General features: G+C 35.8%; 3 protein-coding genes across 7 annotated transcripts in view; 1 reads left to right on the top strand and 2 right to left on the bottom strand.

Annotated features, from left to right (window-relative positions):
• Positions 1-427: 427 nt before the first annotated feature.
• On the bottom strand, positions 428-1913 carry LOC110096447. The gene is made up of 2 exons (XM_020822415.2): positions 774-1913; positions 428-683 (listed from the first exon to the last, which is right to left on the bottom strand). The coding sequence occupies exons 1-2, from the start codon at positions 1580-1582 to the stop codon at positions 455-457; spliced, it is 1038 nt and encodes a 345-aa protein (XP_020678074.1). The 5' UTR covers positions 1583-1913; the 3' UTR covers positions 428-454.
• Positions 1370-9922, top strand: LOC110096446 (probable inactive purple acid phosphatase 27). 4 transcript variants are annotated; one of them, XM_020822412.2, is made up of 14 exons: positions 1370-1411; positions 1493-1589; positions 3649-3882; positions 4933-5024; positions 5521-5593; positions 5690-5812; positions 5899-5991; positions 6488-6617; positions 6716-6797; positions 6884-7016; positions 7479-7684; positions 7762-7887; positions 8556-8865; positions 9389-9922. In XM_020822412.2, exons 2-14 carry the CDS (start codon positions 1584-1586, stop codon positions 9644-9646), a joined length of 1866 nt encoding a protein of 621 aa, XP_020678071.1. In that variant the 5' UTR covers positions 1370-1411; positions 1493-1583; the 3' UTR covers positions 9647-9922. The 4 variants fall into 4 exon arrangements, with proteins under 4 accessions (XP_020678071.1, XP_020678070.1, XP_028552378.1 ...); XM_020822411.2 differs by having other exon boundaries at positions 9319-9922; XM_028696545.1 differs by having other exon boundaries at positions 9306-9477.
• Positions 9923-11400: 1478 nt separating this feature from the next.
• The window catches only part of LOC110096453, a 24490-nt gene continuing 11496 nt past the window's right edge, over positions 11401-24394 (bottom strand). Inside the window, exons 5-6 of one of the 2 annotated variants that reach the window (XM_020822426.2) lie at positions 11810-11913; positions 11401-11563 (exon numbers count right to left, since the gene is read on the bottom strand). In XM_020822426.2, the coding sequence (XP_020678085.1) occupies positions 11528-11563; positions 11810-11913 (140 nt within the window). In that variant the 3' untranslated portion in view covers positions 11401-11527. Of the gene's footprint in view, positions 11564-11809; positions 11914-24394 lie in introns of those variants that run through there. The other variant, XM_028696544.1, reaches the window with a different exon arrangement.

The following is a 24394-nucleotide window of genomic DNA, read 5'->3' as shown; positions in this document are numbered from 1 at the left end:
ATTTGAAAAGTAAGCATTAAAATAAAATTATTTGTCAAATTACAAATGTACACATTGATCCCCTATTAAGTAATTGCTGAATAAAATGCAAGAAAACTATACATCAAAATAGACAATTGAATAAGAGAAATTAATAATGTTGCAAATCGGAAGGAATTAAAGTTTTATTTGGGATGACTTTCTTACTGCTTTCTAAAATTATTTTTAACTCAAAATTTTATTGAACTAAAATTTTTTATACTAAAAAACTATTTTAAAAATCAATAAATAAACTATCCCAAATGAAGTTTTAGACTATGTTTGAGATGGCTACACTATTTTATAAAGTTTGCAGCAAATAATATTTTTTTCATTATAATTTTTTTTAAATAATGAAAATATGATTAGAAATCAAAAATCAAATAAATTTGGGGTTGATAGTTGAAAATGTCTCAAACAGAAAGCTTATATGTTTTCAATGGTACTCACAGCAGCAACAAAATTTACAAGTGAAGAAACATGGAAACCAGTGGCTATGAGGTGAAGCTGAGGCTCTGCTCTGGGCTGAGCGATGGGAGCTCATCCTAGCTGTCGATCCTTTACCAGCGAAGAGTTTCGACCGCTTGCCTTGAGAATTTACCTGATGATCTTTTAGAGGTTCAAAATTTACTTTTATTGATCCAACTCTACCATCGCCTGTCAATCTGTTTGATCAAAGAATGAATCAGTTTGCAAGGAAAAAAAAAAAAAGAAGTAATTTTTAGAAATAATGATGAAGAAGATAGAGAGCATACATTGGGAAGGCGAAGCTGGTGGCGCTTCCATCAGAATGCCTGGAAATGCTCCTTCCCAGCATCAGCTTCTTCTCGCTCTCCTTCCCCTCCGCCGCCGCCCTCATCACTTCTCTCATCGCCTCCGCGTTCGCGCTGGCCGCCGCCGCCTCATCTATCTCCGTCACCAAATCCCCCATCTCCTTTCTCTCCACCCCACCCGCCGCCGCGGCCGCCGGCAATCTCGAATCCTGCGAAATCCACGGCGATGGGTAATCCATCGTCCCGCTCGCAAAACCCCTCAGGTCCCCAGATCTTCCCGTCAAAAACATCTGATCCCTCGTAAAGCTCGAGTTCCCCATGTGAATGCTGAACAACGACTCATTGGAAGCTACGCTCCATTCCATCGGCGTCATCGGGCTCCGCGCGAATATCGAAGATGGGATTCGGTTCGGATCCCTTACCATCGATTGAATCACAGGTGATCGTCGCTCGATTCCGAGCCCGGAAGGCTTCTCTCTATTACGAGGGCTACAGATTTTCTCGATGCCTTCCGCATTGATCTCGCTAGAGGTGGTGGGCGTCGGCTGCGGGTAGGCGAGCTCAGGCGGATTGATCTGGAAGAAATCGGATTCAGAATCGGAGTTCGAGTACGACGAGGAGTATGAAAACGATTCCTCATCCATCTCCTTATCCTTCTTATCATCGCTCTCTGCTTCTTGATTTGTAGCCTGAAAATCTAGGTCTTCGCCATTCTCCGCGTTTGGTACCGGCGACGGCGGACGGTTAGGTTCATGATCGGTGACGGAAATCTCCGGCGGGCTGCTGTTCATTATGCAGGTAGGTCCCTCAGAATCCTATTAATTTGATTTTTCTTTGCCCTTCTGTGGGACCCTGCAATGATTTCATTCAGAATTTTACAAAATTTATTAAAAAAAACGAAGAAATCTTCTGAAAGAGGAATAGTGAATGGATGGAATCAGCGGGGAGAGGGGAAAGGGAATGCCCCGCGTGGTTGTTCGGATGCTTGACAGATGGCACTATGGACGGTTGGATTTAAGCAAAATGTACACCGCGCGTCTTCGGATTAGGATAAGCGGAATTTCCGCCTATCCACTTAAAATAAATTGATTTTAATATTATATTTAATGAAAAATGCATAACACTTTTAAAATGGTTTTCAAGTTAGATTCGGATACAAACCGAAATTAGTTCGGTTTCAACTCTTTGACCCGAATACGATCCGATTAAAAAGATGAGGTTATAAGTCTGGGCCCGAACCCGACCCGGTCCCAACCTCACCCGCTAACCCTAGTGTAATTGGCTAGTGAGCGCAAGCATCAGTGGGCAAGCGTGGTGGACAACGACAGGACGTGACGGGATGATAGAATATTTATTTGTTTAGCCCTAAGCAAATAGGTCAATTTCGGGTTGTTTTCGAGTTGATCTGAACTCGACCTGAAAAGTGCAACCGGGTCAGAATATAAAAATCAAATCCGACTCATTTTTCAAACTTGTTGACCCGGACCTAAAATTGTCGGGTTAAATTCAAATCGAATTTTTTGGCCGTATTGAATATTGACCCCATAGCACTGTTAGAATAATTAATTAATAATTTATTATTATTAATTACTGTGGGTGCCCAAAAGCCCCACAAATATAACTTATTAAAGTGATGTTTACCTAATCTTTGCCCATACATTAAAAAGTGATGTGACTAATAAATTCAAGCTAAATAAACATTAAATTTTATGTAATTTCTATAAATCTCAAAGATTTAAGTATTTAGATTAAAAAAAAGGAATAAGACTAACATTGTTGAAATTTATTTTTAATACATTTATAATATATATCATTAGAAGAATAAAATAGTACTAATAAAATATAATTTTAAATTTAAGGCTGAGATTTCTTATAAAAAATATATCTTTTCCCCATTGTTTTTATTTTTTATTTTATTATATTACTAAAAAAAAGTGATTAGTGATTAGTGAAGCTCCACACAGGCTTCAAATGTTCAAAAATGAAATATCTTATTTTGAGAAAAATTGCCTAAGAAGACAAAAATATTGATGGTTCTCATGAAGTATCTATTCCCCCTTCTAATTTGAAGACCAAAAAGCTTTTATCATATCCTATTTCTTATCTAACTTTACATAGAATATGTATATTCTCATCAACTTTATACATTAATATTGGGCTCCCCAATATAGTTTTTTTTTTTTTCGGCGCGGGGGATTCGAATATGGGCCACGTAGGAGAAAAAGCTTCGTTTAACCAGCGAGCTGCGCACGATTTCCATATTATTTCAATACAAATAGATATTAGATAATTGATATGTGTTAAATTGATCATATTTTGATATGTGTTGCACTGATTATGAGGGTGTTGAGATTGGAATGTAGGCCAGATATTAGATAATCAATGTGTTAAATTGATCATATTTTGATATGTGTTACACTGATTATGATGGATGATTGAGAAACAAGAGGATCATGCACGAATTTCCAAAAATCAGTAGATTAAGTTTTTTTAATAATTTATTCATTTAAATTATTATATTAAATAATTAACTATTATATTTTTATTTTCTAAAAAAATAAATATAATTACTATAAAAATATATTCCAAAGAATATCCGCCGTATTTTGCCGTAATGGTGAACGTCAACCCTGCAGTTACGTAAATCCTCCGCTTCATAAGGAGCCTTTATTATTATTTTTTATTTTTTTATATTTTTATTTTTTATTCTTAAGGAACCATATAATCTCTAAATAATAATAATAATAAATGAAACAACCAATTAATATTTTTATAATTTTCAAAGCCAAATTCTTCAACGACCGAATTAAATAGCCCTTTCTTTCTCCATCTTAATCATAAATAAATGCCTTCTCAGATTTTCTTAAGGGAGAAAAGGCTGAAGATGAAGGATCCTGCAAGGCAGCTTCTTCCCCTCCTCGTGAAAGTACTGACGGCGGCGGTGGCCTTCGCCGGTGGTGGCACCAGCGTGGGAGTTCCGGCTGGGATCGCCGGAGTTCAGCCGCTGGCCATGATCGCGATCCACATGGCGTCGCTGGAGCTTGACAGGTCAGCCTCCATCAAGGTTTCGCCTAATCTGCTTGGTCTCCAGGTACGGGATCCACCATTCAAATATCTATATCTATTGATTTTTGGAAATTCGTGCAAAGTCCTCTTGTTTCACACTCATCCAATTTTCTGGATAAAATATTGTGATATCACCTTAAATTTTTTATTGGCTTTTTTTTTCATATTTATTTATAAATAATTTTAATATTTAAGTAACATTAAAATATAAAAATTTATTTTTTAATAAATTAATATTAATAATATTTTTAATTTTATTTATAATTATGAAACACCCATTTTATTAATCAGGATGAACATAAAATTATTGACTTTGATTTGAGATTAATATTAAATGAAAAGAATTTCTATTTTATAATCTAAAAATTTACTTAAATTTATTCTAATAAATTTTATATCAGGATATTTTCACATAATTATTTTCCAGAATTTTGTTCAGTGGCTACAAGCCTACAACAGTGGAGCAAGAAATTTTTTTTAATGAAAGTAAATTAATTAAATCTTTTTTAGGGATATAAATTAAAAATATTTATTTATATATATTTATTATTTATTAAAGTATATTAAAATAAATTATTTGCACTGTATTAATCCATATCTGTGAATCACCAATTTTAAATTAAAATTTTAGATATTTAAATAATTAAATTAATAATTATTAATTAAGAGTTTAGTAGAATAAAGTGTCATATAGGAATTAGCTAATAAGAATGTTGTTGTGATGTACAAGTCAAGATTTGTATTTTTTTATTTCAATTTTAATATTTTTCTATTCACATCAAGTAAAAATAATAATAAATTATAACTTACTTTACTTATTATCATTAAAAATAATTTACAAAAAATTAACTATTTAAAACTTCATGGTCATTATTAAGAAAAAAAAACGACTGTTAATATAATAATAAAACTGTAAAACTTTAAATATTAAAAAATAACTAAAAACATAAATACAATTCGATCCAAGTTGAAGATTTAAGATTTTGATGCAGAAAAAAATATTTTTCAAATAATTAATGAGCATAAATTTTAAAAAATAATAATATTTAATCAAATTTATTAAATTTGATTGCAGAAAGATGATACTGAATGGGTAAAAGTAGAGCTTCATAGTCCAAAACCCAGCTCTGATGATTGGGTTGGAGTGTTCTCCCCAGCAAATTTCAAGTATTTCATCCTTCTTCAAAACACTTAAAGAATTATTATTATTATTTTTATTTTAGAGTATGATTCAATTGATCTTCTAACTTTTTATGAATGATCAAAATATTCTCCGACTATATAAAAGTACCTATAATTTGGTCCTTTGACTCTTTAAATAGAGACTAAGGTTTTGTTTGGGACGACTTTTTTACTGCTTCTTAAAATAACTTTTTAGTAAAAAGAAAGCTGCTTTAAGAAGCACTAAGAAAGTCATCTCAAACGAAGCTCAAATATCTAATTCCGTGAGATCATATAGGTCCAAATTTAAAAAGTCAAGAAACTAAAATGAGACATTGAAATAAATTGGGATCGATCCTTTTGATCATTCGTAAAGAGTTAGAGACCATTTTGATATATATTTTTTATTTAATTGCATTAAAAACATGATAATTTATTTATTACCATGTTTTTGCTAGCCCAAATTCGGTAATTATCTTTTTTTTTTTAAATATTATTTCAGTGCCTCTACTTGTCCAACAGAGGTCGGCAATAGCAGAGAACAAGAACCCTTGATTTGTTCATCGCCAATAAAGGTTGAATAGAATTTTCCATCTTATTTACAAATCTTTTTAAAATTATGCTGTTACCCAATCAATGGTGATGAACTTAGCAATATTATATATTTGCAGTACCAATTTGCAAATTATTCAAATGCTGAGTACATCAAGACTGGGAAGGCAACTTTGAGATTCCAAATGATCAATCAGCGTTCAGACTTTTCATTTGCACTGTTTAGAGGTGGCCTTGCAAATGTTAGTATTTACCCACTAACCATTTTCAGCCATGATTTAGAACTATCTGCATGCCCTAATGATTGTTTTTGTGTTATAAATTGCAGCCAAAGCTCATTGCAGTTTCAAATACTGTCTCCTTTGCAAATCCAGAGGCTCCTCTCTATCCAAGGCTGGCTCAAGGAAAACTGTGGAATGAGGTAAGCTTCGGATTTTGTTTGGGATAATTTTTTGTCGCTATTTTTTTGTTGTTTTTAAGATTTTTTTTTTTTGCTGGAAAACTGCTTTAGAAAGTAGTACGAAAACTATCCCAAACAAAACCTTAATTTCACAACTTTTCAAATGATAACTTTTTAGATCCATATGTTGTTTAACTTGCCTGAAATTGATGGAAGGCAAGACTTTGGTTGAGGCCAATTTTAACCTTTCAAGATGGAAACAACCTAGAGTTTCTCTATCTTGATTCTCGACGATAGGATTAATTATTCAGTGCGGACGTCGAACGTCATCCGGAGACCAATCAAAATGCGTCACATCACCCTTGTGCTCGGTACCGCTGACACGACGCATTCTGGTTGGTCTCCGGACGGTGTTTGGCGACTGGTCTCCCTTAGAATAGGTAGATGACTATAGCAATAGAATTAAATCAATAATAACATTGAAATCCCACACTTATTTTGTTCTTTGATTTGGTAGATGACTATAACATGGACAAGTGGGTATAATATAGATGAAGCATTACCCTTTGTAGAATGGGGTCCAAATGATGGCCATCAGACAAGATCTCCGGCTGGCACATTAACATTCAGTCGTAATGACATGTGCGGTATGAAAAATCATCATTTTTCTCATCTCCATTTTGATACACATTACAAAGAAAGTGAAATATATATATATATATATAATTTGTTTGGCTATGTGCAGGTTCTCCAGCAAGAACATTTGGATGGAGACATCCAGGTTATATCCACACTAGTTTCCTTAAAGAATTATGGCCAAACACAATGTATAAATGATTGATTCTTTAATTTGACTTACTACTTTACATTTAACATTCTCTATATGTTAAATAAGATTCCATTGATGTTTCAGGTATAGTTACAAGCTTGGTCATCAACTCTTCAATGGAAGTTATGTATGGAGCAAGGCTTATTCGTTTCGAGCATCTCCTTATCCAGGGCAAGATTCGTTACAACGTGTCATCATTTTCGGCGATATGGGAAAGGTTTGGTTTAGTTATAGAATATGTGCGCTTGATATTAAAGGATTCATGTAATGATGTTGATATTTTCAAATGTGTTTCATATAGTTACAAGCTTTGTCGACCTCTGATAGGAAACACTTGTAGATCTCAAATATTTCCTATCAATCTTCGGAAAACAACGAGAATTCTTCACAAAAATCAGCACAAAATCACAAAAATAATAGATAATTTGTATTTTTTTTATGAAAAGGAAACATAAAATAGCAAGATACAATTGATCCTCTATTCGACTGGAGGATCGATCTCTCCCAAATCTCTAGACGCCGCTAGAGCCCAAAGAAAAACCTAAATCTACGAGATCTCAAATTTCAGTCAAATTCAAGATGTCATAACACTAGGAAAACAAAGTATTTAATGTTCATTGTTGGTAGCCTGTATTGGGTTGAACATAACAAATTTTTTTGACATTTTAATGGGTTTTAGGCAGAGCGAGATGGTTCGAATGAGTTCAGCAACTACCAACCAGGCTCACTGAACACAACAGATCAGCTAATCAAGGATTTGGATAACATTGATGTTGTCTTCCACATTGGAGACATAACATATGCAAATGGATATTTGTCTCAGTGGGATCAATTTACAGCACAAATAGAGCCCATAGCATCTGCAGTTCCTTATATGATTGCAAGGTTTGCTTCTTGTTTTGTTTGATGATTTTAGAGATTATAAAGTAGATTAATGGTGATCTTAGTATGTGTAATTGCAGTGGTAATCATGAACGTGATTGGCCAAATACAGGTTCTTTTTATAATACTATGGATTCTGGGGGAGAGTGTGGTGTATTGGCTGAAACAATGTTCTATGTTCCAGCTGATAATAGAGCTAAGTTTTGGTATGTCAAAGGAATTGCCATATTTATATAGAAAATTTAGATTTTTTTTTTTAAATCATTATTGGTATAGATTTTTTTTTCAGAAATAGTTAAATAATAGTTTGTTGAAATCATCATACTCTAACAAACATGGTTGTTAAAATCTCCTTCTCAGTACAAATGATTTTAAAAAGCAACAAAAAAGTATAGGCAAATAGAAGTATGAGAGCTAGGGGTGTAAGCTCGCGAGCCGAGCTTATCAAGCTCATGAGTCGAGCTCGAGCTCGTTTAGTAAACGAGCTCGAGTTCGAGCTTGATGAGGCTCGGCTTGTGAGCTCGCGAGCCTGCTCGAGCTCGTTTACAATGGGACGAGCTCGAGCTCGAGCTTGAGTTCGAGCCAACTTTCTGACCGACAAGCCAAGCTCCATAAGGCCACAACTCGACTTATTTACCCCCCTAATGACAACTTTTCCAAGATTGCTATGAAAAAATTATCCCAAATGGTGTGTGCTTAATTGATATAATTGTTTGTAAAAGTGATAATAAAATTGTGATTGGGAATCAAAATCTTGAAACACTACCTCGAATGAACCTTAAATAACTCAAATGAATCTTAATCAAACTTCATTATGTCAACTTAAACCTTTTAAATTTTAATGGTCAAAACTTTTTTTCCATTTGTTCCATAGGTATTCAACAGATTTCGGTATGTTCAGATTCTGCATAGCAGATACAGAGCATGACTGGAGGAAAGGCACTGAACAGTACAAGTTCATTGAACATTGCTTGTCAACGGCTGACCGGCAGAAACAGCCATGGCTGATCTTCTTAGCACACAGAGTCCTCGGCTACTCATCCGATTCCTGGTACGCAAAAGAAGGAACATTTGCAGAACCTATGGGAAGGGAAAGCCTGGAACTTCTATGGCAGAAATATCGAGTGGACATTGCATTATTTGGCCATGTTCACAATTATGAAAGAACATGCCCAGTTTACCAGGTTAGAATAGAACCATTCTAATCTTCTTAATTAGATTAAAGTTTCGTTTGAAACGGCTTTCTTACCGCTTCTTAAAGTAGATTTTTAATATAAAATTTTTCATTTTCATATTAAAAAGTTGCTTTAGATGGTTTGGTCACATAAATCACAGTTAGGAAAGTAGATGTATTAGATTTGACTTATGTTAAGATAGGTAGATGCAGACCTAAAAAGACTTGGTTAGAAAATATTAGAAATGATCCTTCTTTATTAGATTTAAATGAGAATTTGACTTTTAATAGGACACAATGGAGAAAAAGGATTCATGTAGCTGATCCCACGTAGTGGGATAAAGGTTTGATGTTGTTGTTGTTGTATATTAGAAAGTTTCTTTAGAAAACAGTAAAAAAGTTGTCCCAAACGAAGCGTAAGATTATGATATTTGTTAATAATTTATGAAGTTTAAAAATGCAGAGTCAATGTGTTAATAATGAAGAATCGAATTATGTTGGTACAATGAATGGGACAATTCATGTGGTTGTAGGAGGTGGAGGAAGTCATCTTTCAGAATTCAGCAATGTTCAGACTGCTTGGAGCTTGTACAAAGATTATGATCATGGCTTTGTTAAGCTCACTGCATTCAATCATTCTTCTCTTCTATTTGAATATAAGAAGAGTAGTAATGGTAGAGTATATGATTCTTTTACTATCTCAAGGGAGTATAAAGATGTTTTGGCTTGTGTTCATGATAGCTGCTCACCAACAACATTGGCTTCATAGAAAGAATAAAAAAAATAGTTGAAATAAGAGAGGCTTCATTAGAGATTTGATATCAAGCTTAGGCTTCATTTGGGATGGCTTTTTTACTACTTCTTAAACAGTTTTGTAGTACAAATATTAAAACTTTTGTACTAAAAATTTTCTTTAAGAAGCAATAAGAAAGTCACCATAAATGAAGCCTTAGTGTTCATATATGGTAGAGATTTTTCTTTGTAGAAGAAGCCATGTTAAATTGAAGGAATTAATTTCAAGAAGCTTATACTTAAATTTCTTAACGAAGATATATGGTTTTGGTTCATTTTTCTTAGTAGCCTAAGTTAGAAATATTGTATGAAAGTGAAGAAATTACATGAAACCAATAAATTTGCTGATGCTAAAGAAAATATAGAATATTACAATATAAATTTTAGAGCTTAGCTTAAATATGAAGAGATTTGATATCAAGCTTAGGGTTCAAATATGGTTTCATGCACTTTATAGTAGAGATTATTCTTTGTGGAAGAAGGGATGTTACATTGAGGGAAGTAATTTCAAGAAGCAAAATAATAATAATAATAATAAAAGCAATTTCAAGAAGCTTGCACTTTATTTTCTTAACAAAAATATATGGCTTTGAAATAAATTTTATGCTGAAAAATTATGTTCTATGACAGCCTTAAAAAAATTTATTTTTATAATAATTTTACAAAACAATAAAAAAAATGTTTCAAATGAAGCCCAAAGAAGAAGATGTAAATGAATAAAAAATAGCTTTTGATCTTTCATGATCAGGAACTTTGGAGGAAATCTTCTTATATTGGTTTTTGTAAGGGAAAGTAAAAACTTAGAATAGTGAATGATTTAATGGCATAGTTTTTATCATTTGAATTTCATAAAATTTAAAATATGTTTTTAAATAAAAAATATAAGACAACATTCATACTTAGGCTTCATTTGAGATGACTTTCTTCCTGCTTTTTAAAACAATATTTTATTACAACAATTTTAATTTTTTACAAGAAAACTATTTTAAAAAACAGTAAAAATTTTATCTCAAACAAAACCTTAATCGTTGTTTGAGACTATTTTTTTACTACTTAAAATATTTTTTCAGTAAAAAATTTTAATTTTTGTATTAAAAATTAATTTAAAAAGTAATAATAAATCAGTCCCAAATGAAACCTTAGTTGATATGATGTTTCATGATTTACTTAGCCTAAATTAGCTTCAGTTGATCATATCTTTGCTTTGGGCTAAATCTGCTAGCCCTTAATCATGGAACTAAGCCTCTGTGGGCATAAAGAAAAAAACAATTAAGGGATTTGATACACAAAAAGGTAATAATTAATATCTTTTTTTTTTTCATTGTTTTATCATTCGCAAACGTACTTCAGCATAAATAAATAATTTTTTTAAAAAAAAATTATAAATTTATAAACTCTCTTTTTAAAATTAAAATCATAAAATTTCTTACACATCTATAACCACCATAACGTATAAATCTAAATAGAAAAAACAGTTTCTCTTCAAAACATTTCCTAGAAGAAAATAAAAAGTTGGAAAATAAAATCATAATAAAAGACTCTCTCAAACAAAACTAACATTCAAGATGACTTGAACTAAATATTAAATATTTTATATGTATATTATAATACAATTATTAAATAAATAATAAAATTTAATTAGTAATTAAAAATTATGCAAGCTAATAAACTTCGATTAAAATTAGCTCCAATATCAAATAAAAAACGATCATCATTTTGTTACTCTTCAAATTCAGACTTGAATGCATTTACCAAAAAAAAAAACGCTTATCATTACTGCAAGTAGTAAAAACTGGACAACTCCTGACTGTTCAATTTAACCTGCAGTAAGCAGCAACTTGAACATTTCCTTCTTTATAATGGAGAAATGCTGTCTCTAATTAAGATTCATCTTTCAAGCGTGATATAAGTTCATCCTGCAAAATACATGGAACAATTATTAACACCATGATGGCGTTTTATTTGGGACAGCTTTCTTACTGCTTTCTAAAACAATTTTTTAGCATATTAAATTCTAGTTCAAAAAATTGGTGTAATAGAAAGCTTGCTTTTGAGAAAGAATCTGAACAGTTTATAATCATAGTGCCTTATGTGTGACTCCACCATCAATGAAAAACTACAAGAAGAATAATCAAAACAGACGTAGAAAAAAATTTTCTTGCCTTCTTTCCTTTGGGTGAAAGTCCTTTATCTTTTAAAATTGCACGAAGCCTTTCCACAGTCATTGTCTGAAGCATTCTCTCAGAAAACCCAGTACTTGATCCCTCTTACAAAAAGCAAAAATGGATAAGGGAATGTTGAAGAAAATGTTAGAATATCATCGAAAATTAAAAATCTGAAATATCAAATATCTGAGGAAGATAATGATTAATGTCAAAAACATTGTAAAGAAAATATGGGCACAATTTATCTTAACAGACTAATTAGTTCTCACGCTTTAATAATAATAATAATAATAATAATAATAAAATGGTCAGGATGACTATATTTATAAAACACTTAATTGTTTAACATAAAAAATATCATCTTCTTTTAACTTCTTGTTTCCCTTCCACCCAGCATAGCTTTCTCAAATCTTCTATCATCGAGGGTTATCATGGGTTTCGGGATCGCACGTCGCTGGTCTTGTCAATGGCCTCCCAGCGAGATCTTATCATGACTTTCTATTTTCTTTTTTCTCGTCAATGGTTTCGTTCGGGACCACAAACACTGTCAATCTAGTCAATGGCATTCTCCAAATGAGATCTTATTGTAACTTCCTCTCTTCTTCGACAGAACTACACAAATTATCAGTCTAATCGATTCCCATATCAGATCCCATCAGGACATCCTTGCATCTTCTTTCACACATGTGAGACAGAGTTAGTGAAGTGTTAGATATGTAAATAGGATAATTTTGAGTGTTAAGTATGTAAATCCCCCAAAAATTAATAATTTAAGATTTTGGACCAAATTTTCTCAGCATTTGGTAAGGCCCTAAAGCTCCAGTATAGAATTTCTTATATGCATTTTATACTTAAAAGAGTTAAAATCAATATGAACTTACACAATTGAATTCTATAGATTCTCATGTTTTCATCCTAGCTTCTATCACAGTTCTACTAGCTGCATATAAAATGGCATACATACCTACTTTATATTCCATAAGCATTCCGTCTGCATCTCACCTTGAACTTATACTGCATTCAACGGAAAAGGAAAAAAAAAAACTTGTACTAGTTTTTGTACAACCAGACCAACAGATAGAAATCATAGAATATATATATATATATATATATGAACTCAGCATCACATCATCAATTAAGAAACACAATTTAATAACTACATGTGAAAAACACAAGGATGACTAAAAAGCATTTAGAGACTAAATTATCATCATTAGAATTAACCCAACTATTTGGCGATGGCTTTATGAATTCTCATTTTTTATCCAATTTATGCCAAGCATTATCTTTAGGTGTTAAACCTATTCTTCATATATCATTTCGCATAACTTCTATCCTTATTAAACTGTAGATCTACCCCTTACCTTCACAATCCTCTAACAATAAATTTATCTAGTCCCTAATGGAAGATTTTCAATCCTTAGTTGTCCATATCCAAACTACTAACATATATTTTCAATTATATTATCTTGAATAAATGTAACTTCAATATTTCCTCAAACACAATCATTCTTCAATTTTTTTTCATTCATTGTTTTATCACACATCTATCGTTCTCAACTCATATCAAATACCTTTTAATAGCATAAGAACAGGATCCATACAATATTATTGGCCTAATTATAGTTTTATAAATTTTATTTTTGTCTCCATGATACCATATTATTACATAAAACTCCCAATAAATTTCTCTAATTTAGCCACCTGGTCTTAACTCAAAATTATATCTCCATTCTTTTGAATAATATATCCAAGAAACTCAAACTAGTTTCACCCAATGTATGCAAGATATCAACAAAAATCCACGTGTTTGATTACAAGATATTTGAAAGTTTCTATACTTTGAAATATCATGCAAATGGAGTCATTCATTGCGGAAATTTTGATGCATCTGATTAATGATTAAACAATCTTATAAATTCTTGAAAGCATGTATGTGTGACACTAGTTTTAATGATGTAAGGATAATAGACGGTTATGATCTTGCATTTGAAGGTGATAATATAGAAATTGAATTGAGTGGAGAATAAAGAATCTCCTCATAGAAGGAGAATATATATAACCACCCATTTGGGCCACCCTATTTATCCAACTTGATCAACTTAATCAACTCAAACTGTTGAAATACAGCCGTTCCTAGTACAAAGAATCCGACGGACACAAAGATCAATCCGTGGGATACTCTCATGGATCACGCCATAATGAGGGAACGAATTTAGGAAAGATTTTATTTTCTTATTTGTATTAAATCTGCAATTTATTATTTCCGCATTAGGATATCTTGTATAGATCTATAAATAGGGAAGATTGTAATGAAAAAGAACAAGCTTTTCCCTCTCAAATCCTCGTTTTCAACATGGTATCAGAGCTCACCGGAGGGAAAACTTCGTGAAAGAGGCCTTCTTTGCTGTTAACGGAAAGTCGTCAAAGGAACGTCGTTGAATAGCCACGAAGGATCCGAAGGAGCCAAAGAAGCCTCGCGTGAAGCAACAATCCCGATCCGACAGGAGTAAACATCCGATCCGACAGGAGCAAGCATCCGATCCGACAGGAAGTCCCGATCGTCGAAGGCGTCCCGATCCGACCGGTAGAGAAGCCTCCTCGAGCGGCTCCTACGGGCGAAAGGACCGATCGGCTGAATCTCTGGAGCCCGATCGAGCGGCTCCTGCGTGCGAAAGGAGCGATCGACTTCTTCTCTGGAGCCCGACCTCCTGCCTAGTCCCGATCTGAGCCTTTTGAAAGGCTCGGCCGATTTGGTTTAGTAAACCAGAAAAAAAAGAGGAAAAGAATCATTCTACTACCGAAATAAGACTCTTTCCCAGGGCTTAACTAAGACCTACTTACTCTTTTCCTAGTCCATCCTGTGCTATTTGAATCCAGTAGAACATTAACACAGTTAAACATGTGTTGGGCTAAATAAAAAGGGTCTTTTCCATCAACTATTCTTTTCCTATAGCTGATCTTTCATGGCTTCTTAAGGTCAGGATAGATTTAGGCTTCATTTGGGACGGCTTTCTTACTATTTTATAAAACAGCTATGCCATGTGTTGTAAAGGCATGATGATATTATAATATTATTTTATACAATAATATAGCATTAGCACAACATCAATGCACAGCTGCATCAGATTTATTCTTATTGTTGTCATTGTCAAACATTCACGGCCGGGCTTTTTTTACTACTTTCTTTGGGATAACAATAAACAATCAATGCCGACGTAATATGGCATATTGGCATATTGGAGAAAAAGGCAGCTTTAACGCTTACAAATTAATTTTGCCACGAATTTAGTTTTGGGTTTATCTGTAGGTTTTAAATTGACAAAGCAATTCATCAATAGAAAATTCAATGTGGAATTGAGATCGTCTGGTATTTTCTTTCAGGCCTTTTGTGATTGGAACTTACTGTTTTGAATTTCCTTTTGTCTTTGTGATGGGACTCTGTATACATACTTTCATTATTCTGTGTTGAAGGTTGTTTTCGCTGAAATTGTCTCTGAGACACAACTCTCCTTGGCCTATTGGTTGAGAGCTTAGGCTTCAAACTAAGAGGTCCAAGGTTCGAGTCTATGTGTATGCGTTGTGTGTGTGAGTTTGCCTTAATTGGCCTAAATGTCCCAAAAAAAAGAAATTGTCTCTGATTCTGACATTATGATTTTTGCATTTTCGTTTTTTGTTATCAGTTTTTTGGAGTGTTTCCATTTTTAAGTGTTTCATATAAACTCAGGCTTCATTTGGTACAGCTTTATAGCTGTTTTTTAAAAAATTATTTTAAAAAACAGTAAGAAAGTCGTCCCAAATGAAGCCTCGGTCTTATTTTTACTTGTTGCTATGCTAACAAGTTGGTTGCCACTCTGAAGCTTCCTATCCTCGCCGAGCGTTTCAATGGCATACTGGGAGAAAGAATTGCTGGTTATTTGTTCAAAGGGATTCTAGAATTGATCGTCAAAACACAGAGTATGTGTAACTTTGTATTAATTTGTTTCATTTACGTACTTAATTTTTGTTAATAGCCAATGAATGTGCATAGGTCTTATTTTTTCGTAATAAAAAGAGATGGAGCTCGCGATAAAAAATTCCTTCTAATGGAGCCTGCAATTGAGCTGATCTTGAACAGTTCAAGTTCGAGCTCAAGTTTGAGCCACCTAAAAAATATGCGAGCCAAACTTGAACATGTTAAGGCTCGAGCTCGAGCTCGACTCTTTTACACCCCTAATGACAACAAATAATAATATTAAACTTTCTCTTCATAATTAAAAAAATAATTTGTAATGAATATGAATATATTTTTAGGGGTAGTTTGATTATTTTAAAAAGAAATTTATTGTAAAAGAAATGTAATGTGTTAGATGCATTCAATAGCTAAGAGTGTTAGAGGGAAAAAAGCCAAAAAGGAAGCGCGAAAATATCTTCGTGAGCTCTGCTAGGGTTTTGTTTCCTCTACTTTTCCCGTCGCCGCCTCCCCCGGCTGGGGGCCGCTCCCCATGGCCGACTCGGTTTTTCCTCCGCTCCCCTCCACTTCTCCCTCCCTCCCCACAGCAAACTTGGTTCTTCCTCTATGGAAGAATCTTCTCACCACCACGCCTCAAATCTCCACGACTTTCTCCCACTCTCTGGCCTTTGTCCCGGTTGAAAATCTTACAGCTCAATTCACTAGCGAAGAATACGTCGCTGGAGCTCCCGAATGGTCTCTTTCGCTGGTTGGCTACTCCATCGGGCGGCGGCCGTTTTACGAAGCCCTCCTCAACGTCATCAAAAAAACATGGGCTTTGAAAGGCTCTCTCTCTCTGCTCACTATGGACGACGGTTTTTTCCTTCTCAAATTCACTGCCATTGAAGACTATGAGCTAGCTTGGACAGGAGGCCCTTGGTTTTTCTTCGGGAAGCCGTTCATCCTACAGAAATGGACGCCGGACTTCGTACCAAAACGTGAGGAATTTCCTTCCATTCCTTTATGGATCAAAATCATGAACTTGCCGCTCTCTCTCTGGACGCCAGAAGGTATCTCTAAACTAGCTAGCTGTGTCGGTATTCCTATCGTTGTAGATGCTTTAACGGCTGCTAAAACTCGTCTTACTTTCGCTTGTATTTGCGTCCAAGTCACCATCAACTCTTCTTTTCCTGAAGAAATCTACTACTCTGTAGATGGTAAAACCGCTCCTTTACGTGTGCAATACGATTGGAAACCGGAAAAATGCTCTCAATGCGGCTTGATTATGCACCCTCCAACACTATGTCCTAAAAATCCCATCCTCAAGACCCAAGCCACTACAACCCAGAGAGGAAGAAGCTCTAGCCGTAAACCCCGTCCCTCTCCCCCTCCAAGACTTACCATTCCTAAGCCTAATCCACCTAAGACAAATCCGATAAACTCTCAAACGCCTCTGCTACCCACTTCAACCCTACATAAAACTACCACTAATGACACTCTAATTCCCAACTTGAATTCTCCGTCTGGGGATTTTCAAGATATCTCTGATATCATCCCACAGCCGCAACAGCCACCTCCAATTTTGAATAGCAGTAATAAATTCCAAATCCAGTGTGAACAGGATGCCCCTGAGGAGGTTTTTCCTTCTACTAGCAAAGAACCAGTCACCATCCTCACTAATTCCTTCCCCAATACTTCTAACCACAACAGCCCTTCTCAAACTTCACCCCGCAGCCACCAGCCTAACATTTCCTCAAACCTCACTGACTCATCTACCTCCACATCTTCATCCACCTCCCAAACCAATAAAACCCAACAGCCAAACAACCAAAACCAAAAACAAACTAGAGGCAAGCAAGCAAAAAAAGCCTCTACCCCAAACTCTAAATCCTAATGTCCCTCCCTAACTTTGCAACCTGGAATACTCGTGGGTTTAACAGCCCGGACAAAGTTAATTGCTGCAAACAGTTAGTCAAAGCCCATAACCTTGATCTCCTCATCATTCTAGAAGCCAAAATCACTTCTCAAAACCTCTCTAACCACTGGTTTCAAGCACACCACAAAATTTTCCCTAAGGAAGCCTCCTGCGACAACTTCACTCATTCTAACCCTGGACGCATTTGGGTTAAATGGAATGAGGATGCTTTAACGTTTACCACCCTTCATAGTTCTAGTCAATTTATTCATGGCATTGTTAATATTGGTCATTCTACTTTGTTTGTTGTAACTGCTATCTATGCTAGCAATCTTCATGCTGAAAGACAAGTTTTGTGGAAAAACATTCAAGACATTGCTGGCTCTATCTCTTTACCCTGGGTTGTTCTCAGTGACTTTAACTGTTGCCGCAATCTGAATGATAAAGTTTGTGGTACAGCTCTATCTCATGCTAAGCTTGGTGACTTTAATAGTATGGTTTTCAACACTGGTTTACAAGAGCTCTCTTCTGTTGGCCACTTCTTCACATGGCACAATCAACAACAACTCAATCCCATACACATCAAGTTAGACAGGGCTCTAATCAATGACTCTTGGATAAGCAACTTCCCTAACTCCTTCTACAAGGTTGGGGATTCTGAATGTTCGGACCATTCTCCATTAATCATGCTGAATTCTTCTCAAATCAAAAGGGGTCACCGTTTTCTGTATAAAAACTACAGCACTAAATTCCCGGAATTTTGGAGTTGCCTCATGGATGTCTTCTCTCAACCCAACAGTAGCAGTCCCTTAAGATCCTTTAACTTTAAGCTTAAGACCCTCAAAAATGCTCTCAAGAATCAAACCTGGTCCAATGCCAATTCCATTCAACTGGAAATTGACTCTCTCACTAGCCAGCAACATGATGTGATCTCTGAAATTTAACTTAATCCTTTGGACCATCAACTCAAATGTAATCTCAAGATCATCAATTCCAAGCTTGCTTATTACCATACCATACTTTCTAGTTGGATTGCTCAAAGAGCCAAAGTGAAATGGCTCACTCATGGTGAGGATGATTTAAAGTTCTTATATGCCAAAATCAACATCTCCAATAATCACAACTGTATCAAGGAAATTTCTAGTGATCAAGGGACTTACTCTTCCCATAAAGACATTGCTAATGTCTTCATCAACCATTTCAGCAAGCTTTTCAATACTGCTACTCAAGCTACCCCTTCTCAGCACCACATCGACATCCCGGCTGGCAACTCCATCCCTCCTCACCTTGTTTCCTCTTTGATTGCACCGGTTACCACTGAAGAAATTAAGGGGGTTGTTTTCTCTAGCAAGTCCAACACTACTCCTGGACCTGACGGTTTTAGTTTGGATTTTTATAAATCCACTTGGGATGTTATACAACAGCAACTGTGTAAAGCCATTACTTCTTTCTTTTCCACTGGTTTCATGCCTAGACATGTCAAGGCTACCGCTATAGCACTCATTCCAAAACATCCCCACGCCAGCAATGTGAAGGATTTCAGGCCTATTGCTTTGTGCAATGTCATTTACAAGATCATCACTAAAATCATTGCTAATAGGATGAAGGAGGTTTTACCCTACATTATTCACCCTAGCCAAGGAGGTTTTATACACAAGAGAATCATCTCTAATAATATTCTTTTAGCAACTGAACTCCTTGGTAATTTTAACCTCAAAGCCAAGCACAAGTATTTCTGTGCTAAATTTGACATCACCAAGGCCTTTGACACTATTTCTCGTGATTTCCTTTACCAAAGACTCGAGGCTAAAGGGTTCCCTGATTTGTTTATTACTTGGATCAAGTCTTGTACGTCTGATGTGTACTTTTCTATCTGCATTAATGGGGCCCTTGAGGGATTCTTCAACTCCTCCTCTGGCATTCGGCAAGGCTGCCCCCTTTCTCCTTATTTGTTCTGTATTGTTATGGATGGTTTATCTGCTAGCCTTGACTTGGCGTCTAATAGAAACAATTTCAAAGGTATCAAATCGGGTGAATGTGAAGTTACCCACCTCATGTTTGCTGATGATCTCCTTGTGTTTGGTTCGGCTGAAATTTGCAATGCCAGCACTCTTAATTCCATTCTTTCGGATTTTGCTTCTAATTCTGGTTTGCATGTAAATCCTCAGAAAAGCTCTATTCTCATCTCTAACAATTCAAAGGAAGCTCTTGATATTTGCAATATTCTGAACATTCATCAATCTTTCAGCCCCATTAAATATTTGGGCTTACCTATTTTCTACAAGAAACTGAAAATGGCATACTTTCAGCCGCTTATGCACAAAATCACTACTCAGTTAGAAGGGTGGAAAGCTAAACTCCTGTCTTGTCACGACCCGACCCGACGGGGACGGATCCCGCCCGAGCCGGACCGCGACAACACCTTCTTATCCAGGATCTGGCTTTGGAATTGGTTCCTGAACTGAATCTTCCAATTACTCAACTCAACAGACACACAAACACAGAGCTACTATTTATCATCAAGCACAGCGGAACAAACATCTATATTTTCATTTTCCTCAAAACAATCATCTACAGATACAGTACATGGCTTTTGAACAGAAACAAAGACAGAACAGAAAAGCCATGACTGTACAAAAATCAAAAGGTACAAACAATACCTATACTGATCAGAACTCAGAAATCTACTCCTGGACTTCCTTCCCTTTTCCAGAACCTGAAAACCACCAGAAAACAAGAGTGAGCTCAACAGCTCAGCAAAGCAACAATCCTCCAATCAAAACTCTCAGAATCCAAAACCAAACTCATCAGACAGAAATCAGATCAGAAATCGGGACAGATATCAAATCGGACATCTCAGAATGAAACAGAACAAATCAGAATAGATACGGACAGATCACATCAGAATCAAATATTGTACACATCAGAACCAGAACGGATTAAATCAACAGAGTCAGAATCGTACAGAAATCAGAATTGATCGTAGCAGAATCACAATTTCTTACAAAACAGATACATAAAACAGAACAGATACAGAAATCCGAATCATATCAAATCAGATATCAGATAATATTTCATTCATAGCTAAATGCCCTGACACTGACGGAATCTCTACGGATTCCGGCCCCTTATGCCTCCCTTCCCAGACACTGACTGAATCTCATAGGATCCAGGCCCCTTATGCCTCCCTTTGTGCTCACGGCACCAGAACAAATGTGCTTATAGCACCAGAACAGAATTCATCAGATCCGGAACAGAACAGATATCAGATTTCAGATTTGAGCTCATTTCAGATTTCCCAGACACTAACTGAATCTCATAGGATCCAGGCCCCTTATAGCTCCCTTTTTATAGCACATACAGATAGCATTTCAATTCAGAAGAAATCCGGGCAAATCAGAAATCAGACAAAAAATCGGGCAACACAACGGCAGTAGACGGAATTTACACAAAATTTCCTGCAAATAAAATTTCACCAAATTCGCACAGAATATAGATAATCACATTCCAGAACATTTATTCTACTGCACAAAGAATTTACAATTTCACAGAAAAATGTAGTCAACGAAAAACTCCGCCGAATCAAAAATACCAGGACAAAAATCTTGGGAGCGATTGGTGTGGGATGCAAGGCGCTGGTGATAGGGAGAAAGTTGGTCTATTTATGGGTGGCATCGCCGTGTGTGAAGCTCTGTTGACTCTTTTTTATTAGATGTATTTTTTTTGTGGGAATGCCAACCCGCAGTCAGATGTGTAACTTCCCATCCGACGAGAAAGGGAAAGTCGTCGTGGAGCAAAGTCGAGAGAACGGGAGAGAGATCAGAGCGGGAGTAAGAGAGAGTGAGAGCTCGGGAGAGGAGCGAGCCGTTAACACGACGTAGAGGGGACATCCGATCGTGCGAGCAGTGGGCGAGACGTGCTGAATTCGGCGCCGGACAAGTAACGTATATTTTTTTCTTTTTGAATACAGTAACGAGTCAACATAAGTGTTATCATCCTCCCACAGAAAAACCTTTGTTTCTATTGATAGTTACCTTTGATGAGAAAAATCTCCTATTTCTCAAAAACTCATCTTCAGGGAGGGAACTGAACTTGAGCGAAGATGAGGAAGAATTGACTAGCACCTCTTGACATTCCTCCACCACCTCCAAACAATCCACCTGAACCCAAGAAAGGGAAACAAATGACAACGTTATTAGATTTGGAAAGGTTACTCCAGACAGTAACAAGCTCACGCTGTACTCCAAGCAGATCAAAGAATCTGAACATCTCCTGGAAATAAGGTAAGTCTCACCACCTCCCTTATACCCTAATAAACACTCTATATCTATTTTCAAGAACTTCTCATCGTCAACAACAAATTTCCTTTTTTTCAATTAGAAGATATCCGTATCCTAAAATGTTTCTGGGGCTTATCTGATAAATTGGAAAATGCCATGAAAGATGAAATGCAGCCCTGGAGAAGAACGAAACATGGGGATCGTCAATCTACTGATAGGGAAAAAATCGGTCAAGCTGCAAATGGGTGTTCTCAGTAAAAATCAAAGTGATGGCAACTGGAGAGATATAAGGCAAGACTAGTGACAAAAGGGTTTACTCAAACGTATGGCTACACAGAAACGTTTGCACCTGTGGCCAAGATGATAATGTCCGAATACTACTCTCACTAGCAGCCAAGTATAATTGGCACCTGGAACAACTGGATGTGAAAATGCATTCCTAACATGGAGACTTAGAAGAAGAGATATTTATGAAATACCACCAGGCTTTAAAGAAAAATCTGAAGGTAACAAGGTGTGCAAACTGAAAAAGGCTTTATATGGGCTCAAACAATCACAAGGGCCCTAGGTTCGGAAAATTCTCTAATTCATGCTCTTGAATGGGTATCAACAGAGTCAAGGGGATCATACACTATTCTTCAAACATTTGAACTCGGGGTGAGTCACAATATTATTAGTGTATGTTGATGATTTATTTTGACTGGAAGCATGAAGAGGAGAAAGCTAGTTTAAGGAAAATCTGGCTAAGGAATTGACATCAAAGAACTTGGTAGACTAAAATATATTTTCTCGGAATTGAAGTAGCTCACACTCCAGCAAAGGAATCTTCATTTCACAACAGAAATACATAAAGATCTTCTTAAAAAACAGGTAACTTGCCTGTAAACCAGCACCAACACCAGTAGAACCTAATCTCAAACTGGAAAGAAGCTAAAGAAGATCCAGATGTAGATAAAGGGGCCTACCAGAGACTTGTAGGGAAATTGATCTACCTCTCCACACTAGACCAGACATAGCATTTGCTGTAAGCATGGTCAGTCAGTTTATGCAGGATCCAAAGCAGATTCACATGCAAGCGTAGACAGGAATATTGCACTACTTAAAGGAAGACCAGGAAAAGGAATTTCTTTAAGAGAGATCGTGGAATGACCCTAAAGTATACACAGATGCTGACTACGCAGGATCACCGGTTGATAGAAGATCTACCTCTGGGTATTGCACATTTCTTGGAGGTAACCTAGTTACATGGAGAAGCAAGAAACAGAATGTGGTGGCAAGATCTAGTGCAGAAGCAGATTATCAAGCTATGGCCTTGGGAATATGTGAGCTACTGTGGATCAAAATAATCCTAGAAGATCTGAAGGTTAAGTGGGATGAGCCCATGAAGCTACATTGTGACAGCAAATCAGCAATCAGCATAGGATTGACATTTTATTAAAGAAAAACTAGACAGCGGTCTAGTAAGTGTTGACCATGTATCATAAGGATCAACTTGCATTTCTTACTAAAGGATTGGACAGTTCTGTCTTCCTCCGTATGTTGACAAGCTGGGAATGACGGATCCATATTTCCCACTTGAGGGGGAGTGTTGAAATCCAGCCGTTCCTAGTACAAAAAATCCGACGAACACAAAGATCAATCCGTGGGATACTCTCATGGATCACGCCATAATGAGGGAACGAATCTAGGAAAAATTTTATTTTCTTATTTGTATTAAATCTGCAATTATTATTTCCACATTAGGATACTTGTATAGATCTATAAATAGGGAAGATTGTAATGAAAAAGAACAAGCTTTTCCCTCTCAAATCCTCGTTTTCAACACAAACAAACCAACAAAACTAGTCCAACCTAGCCAACATGAGCCAAATGAAAATGAAATGAAATATGAGCTTCTTTCAATGTATTGCAAAGTGAGAACATTATATGATTGGACCGGTCCAGGGGACTAGTTCAGTCGGCCTAACCGTGGGCCAGCTCTTGCAGTGCCTGCTGGTTCGCAGGCTACTAATCCCCCCCCCCGGGTGGGGTCCGCTATCTAGGGTTAATTGCTTGAGGGTTGTTTAGTCATTTGGTATTTTGGTGTTAATTTTATGTTTGCTTCAATAGGAGTTTGAATTAGGATTAGGGCATCTTTTTGGTGGCTAATTTTCTGAGTGCTTCAGTGTTTTTGGGCTCTAGCGGCGTCTAGAGAGTTTTTCTCCTCTCGAATAGACGATCGTTTGTATCTTTCTGTTTTCTTTCATTCTATAGCAATCAATAGTGTTTTTTCTTGAGTTTTCATTCATAAAAACCCTAAATTCTGGTTGCTCTAAACTGCTGAAATTCTGATTTCAGCTATTAAATTCCTATTTTTCCTATTATTTCCTATCAGAACATCAACGCAACATCTCGCCATAGAAGAAAACATCCAGGCTTCTAAAATGCCATCCTGAGTTGAAGTCAATAATCTCTGA

Source organism: Dendrobium catenatum, unplaced genomic scaffold (assembly GCF_001605985.2).
Source record: "Dendrobium catenatum unplaced genomic scaffold, ASM160598v2 fragScaff_scaffold_761, whole genome shotgun sequence".
In the NCBI taxonomy this organism is placed as follows: domain Eukaryota; kingdom Viridiplantae; phylum Streptophyta; class Magnoliopsida; order Asparagales; family Orchidaceae; genus Dendrobium; species Dendrobium catenatum.
The sequence above is the reverse complement of the archived record's forward strand: the minus strand, read 5'-3'. Positions and strand labels throughout refer to the sequence as shown.

Excerpts from the sequence above, each read along its gene's own strand:
- LOC110096447 (XM_020822415.2), bottom strand. The coding sequence starts at position 1,582 with ATGAACAGCAGCCCGCCGGAGATTTCCGTCACCGATCATGAACCTAAC. Across the intron at positions 684-773 it reads ACCAGCTTCGCCTTCCCAAT|ATTGACAGGCGATGGTAGAG; the intron begins GTATGCTCTCTA and ends TTGATCAAACAG.
- LOC110096446 (XM_020822411.2), top strand. Across the intron at positions 5,813-5,898 it reads TTAGAGGTGGCCTTGCAAAT|CCAAAGCTCATTGCAGTTTC; the intron begins GTTAGTATTTAC and ends TATAAATTGCAG. Across the intron at positions 6,798-6,883 it reads GAATTATGGCCAAACACAAT|GTATAGTTACAAGCTTGGTC; the intron begins GTATAAATGATT and ends TTGATGTTTCAG.